This window comes from Vipera ursinii, assembly GCF_947247035.1.
Source record: "Vipera ursinii genome assembly, chromosome: 17".
Lineage (NCBI taxonomy): Eukaryota > Metazoa > Chordata > Lepidosauria > Squamata > Viperidae > Vipera > Vipera ursinii.
In genome coordinates, this window is record NC_139530.1 from 3707657 (window position 1) to 3726200 (window position 18544).

The following is an 18544-nucleotide window of genomic DNA, read 5'->3' on the forward strand; positions in this document are numbered from 1 at the left end:
GGGCCTGGAATTTGGTCTGGCGCCGCGTTAAAAAGGGGAATTCGGAAATAGTTCTGCCAGATGTCAATTCCTCGTTCCGTCTCGCACGGCTTGGGGCTGGGAAGCATGGGAATTGCACCCCAAAGCATCCGGGGACCCGGGGCAGGGAAGGAAAACAAAAAAAAAAAGCCTTGCCTTTTGGCAGGTGGGGAACCTCCCAAAGCCACGAACAAGTTTGTCTCAAACTCGGCTCGTTTCAGCACGGCAGCTTTTGGGGTGCTGGCCTCTTGAAATTTAATTTTTTTTTTTAATTCCATTTATATCCCACCCTTCTCCGAAGACTCAGGGCGGCTTACAAGCTTAGCAGTAGCCTTCATTCTATGTATATGCCTGCTTATTAGGGCTTTCACACACACCCCAAGCGGCATTATTACAAAGTCAGCTTAATTGCCCCCAACAATCTGGGTCCTCAGATTGTCCTGAAGCCATGGCTTACCGTGAGATGCAAATGCAGCTCCCTAACCAGGTCAAAAGAACGGATCCGCATTTGATTCTCAGCCTGGGTCCCATCACTGCAGAAGACGCCAGCAAATGGTGGGAACAGCCGTACGCGGCGGGTTTTTTTTATTATTATCATTATTTTCCTGGCTGGAGAGAAGCAGGGGAAGAGATCCAGGTGTTCTGACAGCTGCAAATGCAGCACCTGGGCTGCAAAGGACGTGACGCTCTGCCCAGGCAGCCCTGCATGACGGTTTGTCCTTTAAAACTCCCCCGGGGCTGCTGGTTCTTGTCACCCTAAAATGAAAAACAAAACAACACAAAACAGCCCCAATATGCTTTAGGGAAAGAGAAAGCCGAGAATGAAAAAAATAAGCAGAGAAATAGAAAAATCTCCAGGCTTTTCCACTTAAAATGGGTAAGATGATGAGAATTGGAAAGGGGTGGGTGGGTGGGGAAACGCAGGGAATGAAAAACTCAGATTTGGAGGTTTTTCAAGTAAGTCGCGGAATGGGGCCGCAGGAGGAGAAAACAACAACAACAACAACAACCACAATTATTTGCAGAGCCACATGACCCCACACAAAAACCCATCCCAAGCAGTGGCGTCAACTTTTCTTGTTTTATCCTTGGCATTGGAGCATCCTGGTAGACTGCCCCTGACTATGGAGGCTCTGTGAGGACTCCCATTGGGATACTTAGGCATCCTGTCCCCTTTTTAAAGCCACTCGGCCACCAGCCCAGGCCAAAGGCTCAGAAAGTCCATCCTCTTCCTCACTCCTGCCCACCCCCACCCCCACCCTTTCCAGTACCCGACTTCCTCCTGCTGGCCAACCTGCCGCCCTGCAGACTACATCTCCCATAATCCCCCTGCCCCTCCCCCATTCAAAGTCTTAAAAGACACCCTCCCCCCACATCTCCCCACTCCTGGAGGCTACTTTTTCCCCCCTGGATTCCTGAGACCACCCCACCCACCCACCCGCCAACGAGATCTTCGCCCTCCTGACTTCAACTGCTGATTTTTCTCCCAACTGCAAAGGATCCAGGGGGTGGGGTGGGGGGAATTGAAGAAAAGAAAGAAGGAAGAAGAAAAAAAATGTAAGAGTAAGCGGGCTGCTGGAGGACCCCGACTTTCCCCCCCCCCCCATTTTTCAGCCCAGCCGGGCGTGCAAAGCAGGGCAAAAGAGAGGAAGGACCAAATATAGGAAATTAGGAAGATTTTCTCCTTCTCTCTCTCCTTCTCTCTCTCTCTCTCTCTCTCTCTCTCTCTCTCTCTCTCTCTCTCTCTCTCTTTCTCTTTCCGGCAAGCCAAAGCTTGATCATGCATTTTACTTCTGCAGCATCGGTGTCTGTGTGTATGGGGGGGGTTGAGAAGTGGGGGGGGGGACGTGTGTGAAAGCACTCTGCAGCTTTTCCTTTCCCCTCTGCAGCGAGACTGCATCAAAAATCGGTGTGTGTGTGTGTGTGTGTGTGTGTGTAGAGAATCAGCAAAGCAGAGCCACAACTGTTCCCTTCTTCTCCTTGATGCTGCTGGGGTGGGGGGGTGGGGGGGTTTGATTCATTCAAAGCTGTCCAGGCATGCATGCACCGAGGCATTTTCCTTACTGACCCAGAAAATCGAAGCACGAGAGAAAGTGGGAAGGGGGGGGTGGAGAGACAGGGTCTGCTCCCCGCAAAGCCCGCCCCGTCAAGGTCAGCCCCCTCCCCCTTGAAAGCAAAAGTTGGCCTTCAGAAAAGGGAAAGGAATACCCATCTTAAGGGTGGGTGGGTGGGCGTGTAAGAGAGACAGAGAGAGACTCCTTGCCTGCAAGAAATAAATCTTTTTTTAAAAAAAAAAATTAGGGCAGGGGGACCCCAGTCGTAACCAACCCCTCCGACTGGACTGGAAAAGTTTCTGGCATAAAGCGAGGTTCCCCCAGACAGGCCACCCCCCCACCCTTCCCGCTGTACCACCTCCCCAATTACCTGCCACCTCGGCGGGACCCTGTCTTCTTCTTCTTCCCACGGTGGCTTGAGAAGTTCTTGGGAGGGTGGACTTCTTACAGTGACTGATAGGAAGATCGGAGGAGAATGAAAAGAAAAGGGGGGGGACAAGAGGAGGAGGAGGGAGGCATTAAATAGATTAAAAACTCTATTTTTGGAGAGAATAATTGCTTCCGGTGAATGCCAAGCCTCCAGCAGCCGAAGGGCTGCAAAAAAAAAAAAAAAAAAACCTGGCAGGCGGGATTCCCATCAACTTGGCCTGTCTAAACAAGGTTAAAAGTGGGATCCGAAGTCCTTACCTTCTTCTTCCTTGCTTTTTGAGCAGAGAGCGGACAACCACTTGCCTGAAACGGTGTAGGGCCTCCTGCTTGAGCGGTGGGCTGGACTAGAGGACCTCTGGGGTCCCTCCCAGCTCCGTTATTCTGTCGCTCTTCTCCTGTAGGCAACTGAAGCGGGTGCCAGAAGAGCCATCTTTAAAAGAACGTTTCTTGACCCACTGGGCCCAGAGACGGGGTTTCGCTGAAATCCACGCTGGTGGAAGGGGGCCGTTTCCCCCCCCTCCCCCCCCGAGCAAAGACACAAAGGGTTGCGTTGCGACGTGTGGACAAACCGAGGTTGGCAAGCCCCTCAGAAAGCATTGCGATGATACTGCCGTTTCGCACTTCTTAAAGAGTTGGGCCAAAGCCTCCTGGAATAAAAGTTCTCAAAGAGGAACCGAACGAAAAAAAAATAAATAAAATAAAAATAAAAATAAAATCAAAAGAGGGTCACCTGCAAATCCTTACGAAAAGGGTTGGTGAGGCAGCCCAAGCGAAGGAACCGCCATCCAATAATTGAATATATAAGATGTCTAAACCAGGGGTCTTCAAACTTGGCCCTTTTATGACTTGTGGACTTCAACTCCCAGAATTCCTCAGCCAGGCATGCTGGCTGAGGAATTCTGGGAGTTGAAGTCCACAAGTCATAAAAGGGCCAAGTTTGAAGACCCCTGGTCTAAACCGTAGGAAGCTTGGCGCCCCAAATAATCCACGTCCCAATCAATCGGCAATCCTGAGTCTGGCTATGATTGCCAGCGCAGACAATAACATGAGAGAGAATAACAGAAATGACAGGATGAACAAGAGCTGGAAAGGGACCTTGGAGGTCTTCTAGTCCAGCCCCCTTCTCAAGCAGGAGACCCTATAACAACATCTGGGGGCAAGCCGTTCCACGGGTTAATTATTCAGGCGCTTTGGAGAATAAGTTGAAACCCCCCCTCCTTCTTTGTGGCAACCCCTGAAACACTGGAACATGGCTATCATGTTACACACACACACACACACACACACACACACACACACACACACACACACACAAGTCCTCCTTTTCACCAGAACAGAAGGCTAGTCTCACAGTCAACCAGATCTTCAGCCTAGATCTGGCATTATTATCTACCTATTGAGTCCTTCCCAAGGACTTCGGCTTAGCTAAGCAGCTGTTCTTGTCCAAAGTGCGAAATTGTGGTTCCCAGCTCCCACACAGCAAGGGTGTGTGTTTGTGGGGCCTTAAACCCATCTCCAAAATTGAAGGAGGCAGGAAGGACAGGAAAACTTGCCATATTTAATTCATTGTTACTATTGTTGGTTTTTTTTTTAAAACCATCCTGCTAGAACTGCAGCATTTTCTGAGCTGCAGAGAATGCAGCCCTGGACATGTTAGCCGCCTGCGCAATTCACTGCAGTCTTCTGCAGGCTGCGTTGGGGGGGGGGCTTGCAGACCCACCGTCTCATTGCTGGAGAGGTCGAGCAGCTTGTCAAGGTTCCTAAGAAGAAGGAGAGAGAAATTCAGTGCCAGCAATGCAAGGTCATCCCTTAAACCACCAAACCGTGATATATTTAATACCCTGCAATAGTTTAAGGCACAACTTAAGGAAGCCAGGGCATCGTGGCTTGTTCAGTTAAAGGTGCTTAAATCAGTCCCGGTTCACACTGAAGCCCAGGAAACCCATTTTTTCCCCCTAAATAAAGGAGAAATTCATCTGAACGCTCCGTTTGGCATTTGTTCACACAACGTTCCTTACAGGTAGGCCTGGAATCCCGACCTTTGGTGTGGTCCACTTATTCCCTGTAGGATTAAGCTACGAGGGCTAGCTTGGTTTGCAGTATGTGTCTGGCCCTAAATGATGCTTTGACGTCCACAGGGGCTATACTTAACAATGCACTAGACCACAAAGAGGCAGAGTTGTAGAAGCAGCAAATGTGAACGCAGCAAGTTATACCAGTCTCTCGGGCTGCTAAACGCTTCTTGGAGAAATAGTGTCAGAAGGCAAATAAAGAACATGTACAGATTCCCCCGGGGATTGGATTCCCATAACCCCCTACCCCCACGGGCTGGTGGATGATGGGACCTGGAATTCCATACCCGTGTCTGGTTGGCAAGCAAGTAACGCAACTGCTCGGTAAATACGTAGGTGGATACTTTCATCCTGGGCCCAAAGTTTACACTTCCTTGCCGCCGAATGAATACACCCCCCCCCCGAGGGAAATGAGATGGTCTGACGGGTTCTGTTGTAATTATTGTTTTAAGCAAGGTAACTATTTTCTGCATTTGGGCAAAATTAGGGTTTAATTTGTTTTCAATATCTGTATTTGTGCATTCTGTTATTTATGTCACTGTTCACTGCCCTGAGTCCTTAGGGAGAAGGGCGGTATACAAATAAAATAAAATAAAATAAAATAAAATAAAATAATAAAATAAAATAAAATAAAATAAAATAATAAAATAAAATAAAATAAAATAATAAAATAAAATAAAATAAAATAAAATAAAATAATAAAATAAAATAAAATAATAAAATAATAAAATAATAAAATAAAATAATAAAATAAAATAAAATAATAAAATAAAATAAAATAAATAAAATAAAAACAGAATCAAGGGGAGAAGACTCGCCTGCCCGCCCGCTTCACAATCGCTCCCTCCGGTTCGACGTGAACCGCAAGCTTTTTCTCACCCCCTCCCTCCTACTCGCCATTGGGTAGAAGAGGCGGAGCTGCCCGGCCCAAGAGAAGGCGAGGGAGAAATCTCCGCGTTGGCGCCGTCTCCCGTTTCCCGGATTCCGCCTTGCGCTTCTCCAACGCCGCCCGCGGGAGGGAGGTGAGTGGGTTTTTCCTGCGTGGGCAAAAATGCAAGGAAGGATGGGTTGGCCAAGAGGGGAGGGGGCCTTCTTCACGTTCTCCTATTGCAATATATATATATATATATAAATATTAATAATTATTTCAAACCTGGGCGTGCATTTTCCCCTGCGTCCTTCGGAACAAGCGCTTTTGCCCAAGGCGCCCGCTGGATAGGATCGCAGCCACCTTGCGCGGCTGAGCGTCGTCGGGATCCCTTCCAAAAATCGACTCGCAAGCCCGCTTCCGCCTTGCCTGCCAGCGGATCGCCTCTTGCAGGCGCCTCTTGCAAAGGGAGAAATAGGGGGGGGGGGGAAGGATGGTTGGATGGGGCGCAACCGATATTAGGGGTGCCCCCCCTCCTCCTCCGGGTTTGCACCCAGATCCTGAGTGGGGGAAGCTTTCCCTGAACGATGCACGACCTGCCACCACCACCCCGGCCACTTTTTCCCTGGCTTTGTACACACAGCCTCCCAATCTTCCCCTAAATTTGTCTTTTTAAAACAAAACAAAAATAAAAAACTCCTTTCTTCCCGTTTTAATTTCTTCCCCAAATTTAAGGGGGGGGGGAAAAATGGGTGTAATTTTCTTTTTGCGTGTTCTGATCTCTGTTAGAAATCTCTCCTCGAGGTGTACGTAAGCGCACCTTGTGTGCAAGTCTTCCATTTAATAGGTCAGCAATTAACCAAGTCACATCCACTTGGCGGATCCTGGTGGATTTATTTGCGCAAGCAGAAAGTGGCCTTCTCAAAATTGCGTTGGGGGATCTCACGGCGGGACCGCCCGACAAACTGGTTCTGCGGCTTAAGCTGGAAACAGGTTAGAGGCAAAATTTTCAAGTTCAGCAAAACAAAACAAAACAAAACAAACAGCTGCATAATTTTTTTCCCAGACTGGTGGGGATGCTTTGGGAAAGCTGACTCTTTCAAACTGGGGTTTGTTGAAAGCGCACTGCAGCGTGTGTGTGTGTGCATAGACAAAGCCAACCCCTATCCAATATTGGGCTGGGGGCGGGTGTTGTGCATGGGGAAAAAAGCAGGGGTTGTGGTGCCAAAACAGGCTGCGTACTGGATTTGTTTGTTTGTTTGTTCCAAATGTTTATGGCAAGACTTGGCAACTGTTACTCTGAGAAAAGCCGGGTCGTGGTGCGAAAACAGGCCTGCTCTGTCTGTCTGTCTGTCTGTCTTTCTGTCTGTCTGTCTGTCTATCTATCTATCTATCTATCTATCATCTATCTACCTATCTATCTATCTATCTATCTATCTATTTATCTATCATCTATCTATCTATCTATCTATCTACCTACCTACCTACCTACCTACCTACCTACCTATCTATCTATCTATCTATCTATCTACCTACCTACCTACCTACCTACCTATCTACCTATCTATTTATCTATCTATCTATCTATCTATCTATCTATCTATCTATCTATCTATTTATCTATCTATCTATCTATCTATCTATCATCTATCTATCTATCATCTATCTATCTATCTACCTATCTTTCTATCTATCTATCTATCTATCTATCTATCTATCTATCTATCTATCATCTATCTATCTATCTATCATCTATCTATCTATCTATCTATCTATCTATCTATCTATCTATCTATCTACCTATCTTTCTATCTATCTATCTATCTATCTATCTATCTATCTATCTATCTATCTACCTATCTTTCTATCTATCTATCTATCTATCTATCTATCTATCTATCTATCTATCTATCTATCTATCATCTTTCTATCTAACTATTGCAAATGTTTGTGGCAACCCTTGGCAACTGTTGCTCCGAAACCTCAGCACAATGGGCAGTTTTTAAGGTGCCCAATCCTTTTGCTGGCTCCAAAACAAAAAACATATTTTTAAAAAATTTGTCACTTTTCTGCCCATTCAGAAGGGACTGGGAGCAGCTGAAATGGCGGGGGGGGGGGAGAGAGAGAGAAATAAACAAAAACAAAATCAGAACATCCGGGCTACAAAGATGGGCTGGTTTAAAACAACCTTTTTTAAAAAATAAAATAAAAACTAGGTTCGGAAATGAACCCATTTCCGAGTGAGCCTGGTGCAAAGAATCAAACGGACTAAAGTTGCGTAGCAGCTTAAACAAACAACTACGAAACCAGGGTTCAATTGAGCAATCTAATTAAGGCTAGTTTTCCACACGTGGCCAACTGACTTTCTCACTGATCTGAGCTAAATGTGTTGTGTGAACCCAGCCTAGATCAGTGAAGGTGTGCCCGGACTTTCTAACTGCTATTTAATATATTTCTTTTTTTTTCTCTTTGCCTTCTGAGAGGGCGGCTTCTGCACCAGGAAATGCTGATTTATTTTTTAATCTGTGGGATTTCTGTTTAACTAACCGTTGGACCGTTGGAGTGTTGAAAGCAAGGAAGCATTAATGGCCAGTTTCTGTATAAGGCTGATCAATCGGCCTTTTTCACAAATTCGAAGTAAACATATAATATACAATTTACACAGGAAGGAAAGATTCAGACTGAACCTCAGTGGAGGTGTTGACAAGCTCCCGGATCGTTGCGAGTAAAAGATCATCCTGGCTTTTGTTTCCTACATCACATCTGTGCAATCGTCTACAACAGGGGTAGGCAACCTTGGCTCTTTTATGACTCGTGGACTTCAACATGGGGCAACATTCCCTTAACAACTGTCTCGCTTAGCGGCAGAAATTTGAGGCTCCATTGTGGTTCGTTAAGTCAAGGACTGCCTGTGTGCAGATTTCCAGCACATAGGATTAAACAGGAATGTAAACAGTGAAAATCTTGCTTCTCTTTTTTTTTTTTGCACCAGGAAACCTGTTGGCCTACGAAGCACGCTTGCGACAAATGCTTTTTTTTTTTTTGCTCAAGAATATCTTAACGCCGAGCCAGCAAATTGAAATTTAAATTTGTTGCCTCGCCGGGGGTACAGAGCTGATCATTGGAACGGTCCGAAGCCTTAAGTCCAAAGATGCAAATGTTGTTTTTCCTCTCTCTCTCTCTCTTCTTCCTGACTTTGAAAAAAAATTCCTTTTCTATTCCTTCCCTTTCTTTCCAGAGCCCTTAACGATGCTTTTTCAAGGGACCCTGGCCGTGATCGTCATCTGGGGGATTTTCCCCGCCGAAAGTAGGGAATCTCGGGGCCACATTTCCGTCGTCCTCGTGGGGGCCACGGGGGATTTGGCCAAAAAATACCTGTGGCAGAGCCTGTTCCAGCTTTACCTGGACGAAGTGGCCAACGGGCACACTTTCGCTTTCTATGGGGCCGCTCAGCGGGAGCCCAAGGTGGGGCGCAGGCTGATGTATGAGCCCTTGAAAAAACTGGCCTGCTCGCCAGAGGTGCCGCCCGACAGATGTGCGGTGCTAAAGGACCAGTTCTTGAAATTAACCGAGTACCACCAGTTGAAAGGGGCAGAAGACTACGCCAAGTTCAGCCAGGGCATTGAGACCAGCCTTGCTCAAGAGGAGCTGGTGGAAAGAGGACGCATCTTTTACCTCTCCGTGCCGCCGTTCGCCTACGCCGAAATTGCCCGGCACATTAACAGCAGCTGCAGGCCTCCTTCCGGCGCCTGGTTGCGAGTGGTGCTGGAGAAACCCTTTGGCCACGATTGGTTGTCTGCGCAACGGCTGGCCGAGGAGCTGGCGAAGGTCTTCCGTGAAGAGGAGATTTACCGGGTGGATCATTACCTGGGCAAGCAGGTGAGATGGGAGGAGACTCTTGACGGACTTTGAATTGTCCACTGCAACATCTGGGATGGAGGAGAGGAGGAATCCTGGCTTGATCGGGAGGGGAATCCAGCAGCAAGGGGGGGGGACGGGGCAGGGGGGGTTGACGCTTTTTAAGAGGCGTGACTCTGGCTTTTGCCGAGAGGCGTTGAAGTTCAGCGTCCATCATCCCCAGCCAGAGGAGCTTGTAGAGTGATTAAGAGGCTTATTTATTTATTTATTTAGACAATTTATATTTGCCACCTGCTCGTTCAGCGGTAACTCGGGGCAGCTTATGGGAAATAAAAGCACAGTATAAAAAGCAATAAAAAGAATAGGAATAGGAATAGAATAGAATAGAAATTAGAATAGAATAGAATAGAATAGAATAGAATAGAATAGAATAGAATAGAATAGAATAGAATAGAATATAGGAATAGAATATAGGAATAGAATAGAATATAGGAATAGAATAGAATAGAATAGAATAGAATAGAATAGAATAGAATAGAATAGAACAGAATAGAATAGAATAGAGGAAGAATAGAATAGAATAGAATAGAATAGAATAGAATAGAATAGAATAGAATAGAATAGAATAGAATATAGGAATAGAATAGAATAGAATAGAATAGAATATAGGAATAGAATAGAATAGAATAGGATAGAATAGAATAGAATAGAATAGAATAATAGAATAGAATAGAATAGAAAATAGGAATAGAATAGAATAGAATATAGGAATAGAATAGAATAGAATGAGAGTTGGAAGGGACCTTGGAGGTCATCTAGTCTGACCCCCTGCTCAGGCAGGAAGCCTTTTATCTTTCGGACAAAAGGGGTCTTTTTTGACCTTCTTAGAGTAGGAAAACGAGGGTGATTTTATTTAATTTGGGGTCCCCCGCCCCCCCGCCCCGTGAGCTAACCCACTGCAGTTGTGTGCTGGAGAGTGTGTTGTCGGGGAGTGAGTGTGCAAAAAGACAGAACGAGAAACCACCGTGCCATGAATCCCAAGGTTTTCACTTCAGTTTTGTTGAGTAAGGGGGGGGGGGGTTTTGGCCTCCCGTCTCTGCTTGGCTGTAAAATTCCAAAATTTCCCCACGCGAGGCTTTTAATTTGATAAGCTGGCCACAAAGCCTGCAATTTTCACTTTCACTCTTCTTCCAAGTTTTTCCCCCCCCCCACTCCCCCTTGTTTTTTTTCCTGGTTTGAGAAGGATCCCAAGGCGGGGGGATCTTAGCAGGCAGGGATGGAAGCATGTTGTTGTTGGCTGTGGGAGAGAGGAGATCTTGCCTGGAAATTGGATAATTTGGCTTTTAGCGAGGGGCCAAAAGTTGGTATTTTCATCTCTATGCAGAAATCAAGAGGAAGGGGGCCTCTGGGTACGTGCAGAGTGCGTCTAGGATGTAAGGGAGGGGTTTATTGGGTTTAGACATAAAAAAGTGCAACAAAAGCCTGACATTGAGTAACTTAAGAGTTTTCTCTTTTCTTCAATCACGTACCTATAGTTTTGTTAACACAGGCAGTCCTCAACTTACAACAGATTGTTTAGCGACCGTTTGAAGTTACAGCAGGGCTGAAAAAAGCGACGGAGGGCTATTTTTTGCACACTTAGGACTTTTGCAGCATCCCCGGTGGTCACGTGATGAAAATTCAAACACTTGGCAACTGACTCAGACTTACGACGGTCGCAGCGTCCCGGGGGTGTGTGTGCGTGTCACACGATCCCCCTTTTGCGGCCTTCCGACGTCAATGGGGAAGCCAGATCCACTTAACAACCGTGTTGCTAACTTAACTGCAGCAACAGAAGTGGTAAAATGGAGCAAAACTCACTTGGCCAATGTCTCGCTTAGCGACAGAAACCTGACCGTAAGTCGAGGACTTACCGTAACGGAGAAGCTCAGCTTCCCAAATGTTTGAATCGCGCTCCGAACTAGTCGGGATCCAGCTTCTAGCCAACCAGGCGTATTTCTGACGGGGGAATTCGGAAATCCCTCTGCTTAATTTGCTCCCCAAATTTTACCCACCACAGAACCAAATGCAACTTTTATTAAAGGCCTCATCAATCATTTGGAGGGCTGATCAGAAGAGAATTTGATTAGATCTTCGAATTTAAATGTGACATGGATCGGAGTTGGGTCTTTGACACAACTGGCTTGCAAGATCCATCCCTAGAAAAGAGAGGCTTCCGGTATGGTTTCTTTTCTTTTTTTTTTCTTTTTCCCAAAAAATATGCAAATTTTCCCTTTGTTCTCCCATTCTTGAAGGTGGTAGCTCACATTTTACCTTTCCGGGATCAGAACCGGGAAAAACTGGGCCCTCTCTGGAACCAGCATCACGTGGAACGTGTGGAAATTGTTCTGAAAGAGACGGTGGACGTCAAAAGTACGTGGGCATCCATTTGGGTTGGGAGGAAGAATCAGAGGGAGGCGGACTTAAGGATTTCATTATTAATGTAAATGAATTTTCCACAAGCAATACCGATTTTCGGGTTGTTGTTGTTTTTTGGGGGGGGTTTTTTTGGATGGACACTTCAGCCTTTCCACACCGCAGTTCCCTTAACGTTTTCAACTTAATGTCTTTTTTTCCATTTAAGTCAGATACCTGTAGTTTGGATCGGCTGCCTTCAGCGACTCATTAAACTCTCTTTTTCGCTCGATTCAGGCATTTGCCCTTCCTTAGCAGGCCAGGTAAAAGCTGCGGGAAAGAGTCCCGCGTTTTCATTCGATTGGCTTTTTATTTTATGCCTGCCGGTCGCTTTCCACGATCATAGAGTGGAATTCCAGTGGCCTGAGTCTTAATGAGAGGATATCCTGTGCGATTGTGGCAATCAGCCCTTTATGAAAAACCATGAGGACTAGTGACTTAACCTTAATTGCACAGGAAGAGCCGTTGCTGAATGATCAAAGCGCCTTCATTTTGCCCGTGGAAAGTCAACAGAGAGATCGCTTGGGAAGCCTCGGGAAGTCGCCGTGGTGGGCAAAACTTACCACGCTGCTGTTTTCCTGCGCCCAGGATGGTGTTGGCTCTCCGCCAGCTTCATTTTTCTGCTGTCTCAGACATGCGCCTGGGCTGTGCACGTTGCCAGCAATGCATTATGTTATTAAAGGCAACAAGCGTCCCATTTCCTAAAATAATCATTTTAAGCTTGGCAAATTCTGGAGTTTTTTGTTTTTCTTTAATCTGGCTGGGGAACAAGGAGGGAATTCTTGGTGCGTGCACCTCTGCAAGCGATCGTTTGTTGAAGGACAGGAAAATGGGCCATGTGTGTGCTTGCAGTATAGCCCTTAATGTTTTTCCCCTTTTCTTTCTTTTGAGTTGGAGAAACTGGCTGGGCAAAAATTCTTTCCCTCTTCCTGGGTGCAGTACAAAACCGGAGTATCCCAAACTGATTTTTCTCACCTTTCTGAAGGACACTACAGCAGGAGAGTCTGTCTGAACTCCACTGACTCATTTCTCACTCTTTGATGAGCTAGGTGGCCTTCAGGGGTTCCCAAAAGCTAAGTAGGGATGGGCCCAGGTACCGCAGTCCTTGAACAGGAGGCCACCAGGTGATCCCACAGTAGGGTGCGGAGGGAGGCCAAAGAACCATCCGGGAAGAGAGGCGGGGTACGCAGTGTTCCATAGCTTGCTGAGTGGGGATGAATAATTTTAAAAATGGCCTGCTAAGCGGGGGAAAGCTTTTAATTCTGCCGATTAATCGTTACGGCGATTATAACGTGGGCTCGGCGCTCTGGCTGGGGCTTCTCACAGCCACTGTTTCTGCTTTGCCCAGATCGCACAGAGTTTTACGAACAGTACGGGGTCCTCCGCGACATGCACCAGAACCATCTCACCGAAATCCTGATGTCTCTCGCCATGGAGCTGCCGGCCAACCTCACCAGCGCGGGAGACGTTCTCCAAAGCAAACTTGCCGCTTTCTCCTCCTTGCGAAGCTTGGAAAAAACCAGCGCCGTGATTGGCCAGTACGAGGCGTACGGCGCCCAGGTGAGGGAGGAGCTTCAGAAAGGGCAGGACCACTTCACCAAAACCCCAACGTTTGCAGGTAAATCTGACACCCAAGGCGGGGTGGGTGGGGGTGGGGTGGGGGGTGTGAAAAAAAAAGATAAAACTTAGAGACGGGAGTTGACACGTATTTCCCCAATTCGTGGCCCTATAGAGACGTAAGTGCAATCCTTGATAGGCAGCGGGTGGCTTTGTCGGTTGGGGATGATGGGGCTTGTAATTAGCCCCCGCTTGGAGATTTTGGGGGGGGGTGGTCAGTGTAGCAGAATGGTTAATTCTACTTGGAAAAACTTTGGTTCATCAGCTGGGGTTTTTATCTTGGAGGCTAAACTATAACTCCCGCGAACCTGGTCTTCCCCGCCTCGGTGGGGAGGGTGTGCGTCTGTGGGTCAGAAGCCCTGTAGCCCCCCTCCATTCTCTTGTCATTTTAGGAGTGCTGGTCCACTTGGACAATCTGCGCTGGGAAGGGGTGCCTTTCGTCCTCACGTCCGGCAAAGTCCTCGACGAACGGGTCAGCTACGCCCGGATCCTCTTCAAAAACCAGGCGCACTGCGTCCAGACGGAGAGCGCCTGGGATGCCGAGCACAGCCAATGCAAGCCGAAACAGATCATCTTCTACATTGGGCACGGGGAGCTGAATTCACCCGCCATCCTCGTCAGCCGTAACCTCTTTAAGCCAGCCATGCCAGGCGGCGCCTGGAAAGAGCTCCAGGATCGCCCTCAGCTGCGCCTTTGGGGACAAAGTCTCTCCGATTATCACGTCTATGTGCCCGCCGTCAAGAGGGAGGCTTATGCCTTCCTGCTCTCCGCGATCTATCATGGGAAAAAGGAATCCTTCATCACCACAGAGAATCTGCTGGCCTCGTGGGCATTTTGGTCCCCGTTGCTGGATCAGCTGAGCCGCGAATCGCCCCGGCTGTATCCCGGTGGTCGGGAAAATGGGCACCTGCTGGATTTTGAGGTGGCTGGCCAGGAAGTGGCTTTCCTAGCCAGAGAGACCCTTCAGGTGATCGACTTGGAGGAGAAACACACCGCAGAGAGATTCCAGACCCTGCTTTCCACATTTCGAGAGAGCCAGTTGATTACCGCCTGGGCAGACGACCTCATTGGCCGTCTGGCCTCCGACATTGAAACCGCGGCGCTGGCCGCCATCCGGAGGAGCGGCGAATTCCACTTGGCGCTTTCGGGCGGATCGAGCCCCTTGGCCTTGTTCCGACAACTCAGCAGGCACTGCTACGGCTTCCCCTGGAAGCAGACGCATTTGTGGCTGGTGGACGAGCGCTGCGTCCCGCTGGCCGATCCGGAATCGAATTTCGGCCAGCTGCACCGGCACTTACTCCAGTACGTGCGGATTCCTTATTTCAACATCCATCCGATGCCCGTGCATCTTAACCGGAGGCTTTGCGTGGAGGGCGACCGAGGCCCGGAGCTGTACGCCAACGAGATTGGGGCCTTGGTGGCCAACTCCAGCTTCGACCTGGTTATTCTGGGAATGGGCACCGACGGGCACACGGCCTCCCTCTTCCCGGGCTCGGTCGGCCTCGAGGGGGATAAAGACGTCATTTTCGCCGAGAGTCCCACGAAACCTCACCAGCGCATGACAATCACTTTGCCGCTTATCAACAAAGCCAGACAGGTGTCGGTCTTAGTTATGGGGAAAAGCAAACACGAGACGGTCTCCATTGTCAGCCGGGCCGGGAACGATCCCCGGAAATGGCCCATATCCGGCGTGAAGCCCCAAAAAGGCCAGGTATCCTGGTATATTGACTATGATTCCTTAATGGGGTGATCTTTCGGAAGCTGTGGGTTTCCCCCCCACACACACATTTAACCTGGCCTTTCTCAACAGTGTGGTGTGAAAATTGTCTGGGGGATGAATTGAGGCAAAAGAAACAAACACACCTCTTTTTTTTTACACTTAATGGACCACCGCAGGCTAAGCTGTTTTTCTTCTCATTAAATTGTCTAATAACAACCAGCCAGGTTTTCTCACCACTCAGGAAGTGGCCTAATTCCCCCGTGGCTGTGATTGAGGCTGTGAATCCTTTGTAAGCTTCATTCAAAGAATGTGCAGTCCTCCTTGAAGGCCTCCTCCCTCGTTAATTTATCTAATTCTGGTTAATTGAGCTGTCAGAGAGGCCATTCACCACCACACCTTGTGGCGCTGAGTTCCGCTGGCTCAGTCTGGCCTCTGGAAGCCTTCAGGTGGGAGATTGGGAGAGGTAGGAAATATCTGTCAGTTCTTTTTACTCTCCTGGTCAAGGTACAAGTTTGCTATGTGCCTCAATTCTGCCCCCACCCACCATGAGTTTATATATTAAACAACCTACCTCACAGGCCTATCTGCAGTTTAATCCCAGGTTAAAAAAAAACACAACATATTCTGCAATGCAAAGACATCTACTGCCAGAAATTCACTTTTGGGATACGATTAGGCAAAGTGAGCGGGTAGATCGATGCCCAGCTGTGTGCCAACACCAGGCACGGAAAAAGGCAGGTTGGTTTTGGCCTGTAGAGGCTGGGCTGAGTTTTAAGAGATTGCACCTGTACCAAGCCAAAGTTTTGCCAACTTCGCTGGTGCCCTTCCAGTTCAAACCGGCACAATTCTGCTTTAGATAGGAGATTTATCTTGCAACCTGGTGTTGATTTGGTGTTCAAAACAGTTGCTAAAATTGAGTTGGGGCAAGTGGAAAATAAAATAAAATAGAGAAATGTGATTCTACCACCACCAGGTAGAGCCATTTCCTACCTTTTCAGAATTTTTATTTCCAGGACAAAATGTTTTGCAAAAAAAAAAAAAAAACCAATGAGAAACAGCAAACAATGGGTTGGTGGGGATGATGGGGACTGTAATCCTTCAAGGCTGGAGGGCAGCAACTTACAGAAGGCTACGGTAGCATGAAAGGATGAGACGAAGCACGTTGGCGTCTTCTGAATTTAAACCAGTGATGGATTACGTTGGATGGCATTTCTGCAATAATAAGAAAGTGCCTTAAACAGCTTTTTTTTTTCCTGCTATGGTATTTTGAAGCTGGGCCACTTAAAGTGTGTGGACTTCAACTCCCAGAATTCCCCAGCCAGCCTGAGGAATTCTGGGAGTTGAGGTCCACACCACATAAAGTGGCCAGGTTTTTTTTTTTTTAAAAAAAACTGATTTAAACTGGTGTTTTCCACTTGTGATTTTGAAGACTGCTGATATTTTTTACACTAAATCTTCCTTTTTTTCCCAGAGGATCGGTGTTCGGCATTTATACGCCCGAAATGAGTTTTTAAATTTTGTTAAAAAAAAATATTTTTTTTTGCAATAAACCGTTTTTGCTCTCGCATTCTCTGGCTGTGTATTTGGTTTGGTAGACTGCCTGCCGCTAGGGAGGCTCTGTTTGAGAACCTGGGGATGAAGGTGGCTTCCGTTCCACTAAGCGCCGGGGTGTGTGAATGGTGTGTTTCAGTTTAAAGCAGCCCAGCTGTTGTGCCTCCAGTACATGCAAAGCCTGTCCAGTGTTGCGTGGGCGGTTACGTATTTTTTTGTGCAGCGGTGGTGGGAGTCAGATTGGCAGCCGCTGGTGACATCCGTCACGGGGAGTTCACACTTGGCATTGGTCGGGTGGTGCACGCAAAAAAACAACAACCTTTGCTGGGACACAACAGTCCTGAACTCTCCGCTGCTGGGAGATAAGGAAGAACAAACCCATTTGTGCCAAATGGAAGGAAAGAGACAATCTCTGACGCTGGCAAAGAGTTGGCTAATCCACGGTGCACGGCTAGGGTGACGGGACAGCCTCAGCCTCTCGGCGCACCATCCATAAAATGGGTATATTTCTACTTGCCTGCCATCACTTTACATTGGACTTCCCTGATCTGCTGCTATCCCAGCAGTCCTAGCTTCCTGCTGCTGTAATACCGGCAGAGATACTGCCTTGGACCATGGAGGTTTTGCTAAAGAGAGCAGCCCAGAAGTTTGCTAAGTGTCTTTGGGACCGTGCAGTTAACAGTGGAAAGGCAAGCATTTTTTGAGAAAAAAGGGTATTAAGGCCACAAGAGAAGCGATTCAGCAGTTGAATAGCACTTATGTTGAGATTTGCCAGTGGCTTAAAAAAAAAGAAGCCATGTTTCCTTCTTAAATCAGTTCACTCAGGACTAGAAACTTAAAACTCCCCATTTTATGTTTTTAACTCTTGGGAACATGCAGCCAGGTCAGTTCATGTCTGCCCTTAATACTTCCAACAGAGCCTGGGGGAAGAAAAAAAAGTTTTGGCTTTGTTTTAGGATTCAGCAAACCATTTAAATTTTGAGAAGCAGGAAGTGTTAAAAAGTTGTTGTACATATAAAAGGAATCTGCCATCTTTCAGGGCAGGGGGGAAAAAAACCCCCAAACTTGCTCAATTTAAAGTAAAGGAATGATGGTTTAAAATGTAACTTTTCCTTCATTTTTTTCCTTGGAGGAAGATGAAAGGAAAGCTGGCAACATTTGTGTGGTGTTGATTTACAAAGTCCAGCCAAGCGTCACAACACTTTTTTTTTTTTTGCTGCAGGAAAAAAAATCAGCACCGCTGATGTTAAATGAAGCACTGCAGTTGTTCAGTTAGTCACAAGCTCGTTAAGTGAAACTTTTACGGTCAGAAAGTCGCAAAAAGGGAACGTCCCTATACCTCTGTGAAGATCTGACCTGGAAAGTTAACACAACCCAGGTGGCCAGAAAGGCCCAACAGAGGCTTCACTTTCTCAGGGTAGAACAACGGCTAATGACCCTCTTTTACCGGTCTACTGTAGAGAGCGTCCTCTCATATGGTATTGTGGTTTGGTATGCTGGTCTGGACCATAAGAAAGGCCGAGCGCCGAAGAATTGAGGCCTTTGAACTCTGGTGCTGGAGAAGACTCCTGCGAGTCCCTTGGACTGCAAGGCGATCAAACCGGTCAGTCCTGGAGGAGATCAACCCTGACCGCTCTTTATTAGAAGGCCAGATCCTGAAGCTGAAACTCAAATCCTCTGGCCACCTAAGGAGAAGGAAGGACTCACTGGAGAAGAGCCTCATGCTGGGAAAGGTTGAGGGCAAGAGAAGAAGGGGACGACAGAGAAGGAGGTGGCTGGATGGAGTCACCGAAGCCGTAGGCGTGAGCTTCAATGGACTCCAGAAGATGGTGGAGGACAGGAAGGCCTGGAGGAACGTTGTCCATGGGGTCGCGATGGGTCGGACACGACTTCGCAGCTAACA

At 47.4% G+C, this 18544-nt stretch overlaps 1 protein-coding gene across 2 annotated transcripts; it reads left to right on the forward strand.

Moving 5' to 3' along the window:
- The first annotated feature begins 5548 nt into the window (after positions 1-5548).
- H6PD (hexose-6-phosphate dehydrogenase/glucose 1-dehydrogenase) lies at positions 5549-16657 on the forward strand. 2 transcript variants are annotated; one of them, XM_083375741.1, is made up of 5 exons: positions 5549-5595; positions 8680-9320; positions 11594-11711; positions 13102-13371; positions 13763-16657. In XM_083375741.1, exons 2-5 carry the CDS (start codon positions 8691-8693, stop codon positions 15118-15120), a joined length of 2376 nt encoding a protein of 791 aa, XP_083231867.1. In that variant the 5' UTR covers positions 5549-5595; positions 8680-8690; the 3' UTR covers positions 15121-16657. The 2 variants fall into 2 exon arrangements, with proteins under 2 accessions (XP_083231867.1, XP_083231866.1); XM_083375740.1 differs by lacking the exon at positions 5549-5595 and adding an exon at positions 6243-6434.
- The last annotated feature ends 1887 nt before the right edge of the window (positions 16658-18544 follow it).

Excerpts from the sequence above, each read along its gene's own strand:
- H6PD (XM_083375741.1), top strand. The coding sequence starts at position 8,691 with ATGCTTTTTCAAGGGACCCTGGCCGTGATCGTCATCTGGGGGATTTTC. Across the intron at positions 11,712-13,101 it reads AGAGACGGTGGACGTCAAAA|ATCGCACAGAGTTTTACGAA; the intron begins GTACGTGGGCAT and ends TGCTTTGCCCAG. Across the intron at positions 13,372-13,762 it reads CAAAACCCCAACGTTTGCAG|GAGTGCTGGTCCACTTGGAC; the intron begins GTAAATCTGACA and ends TTGTCATTTTAG.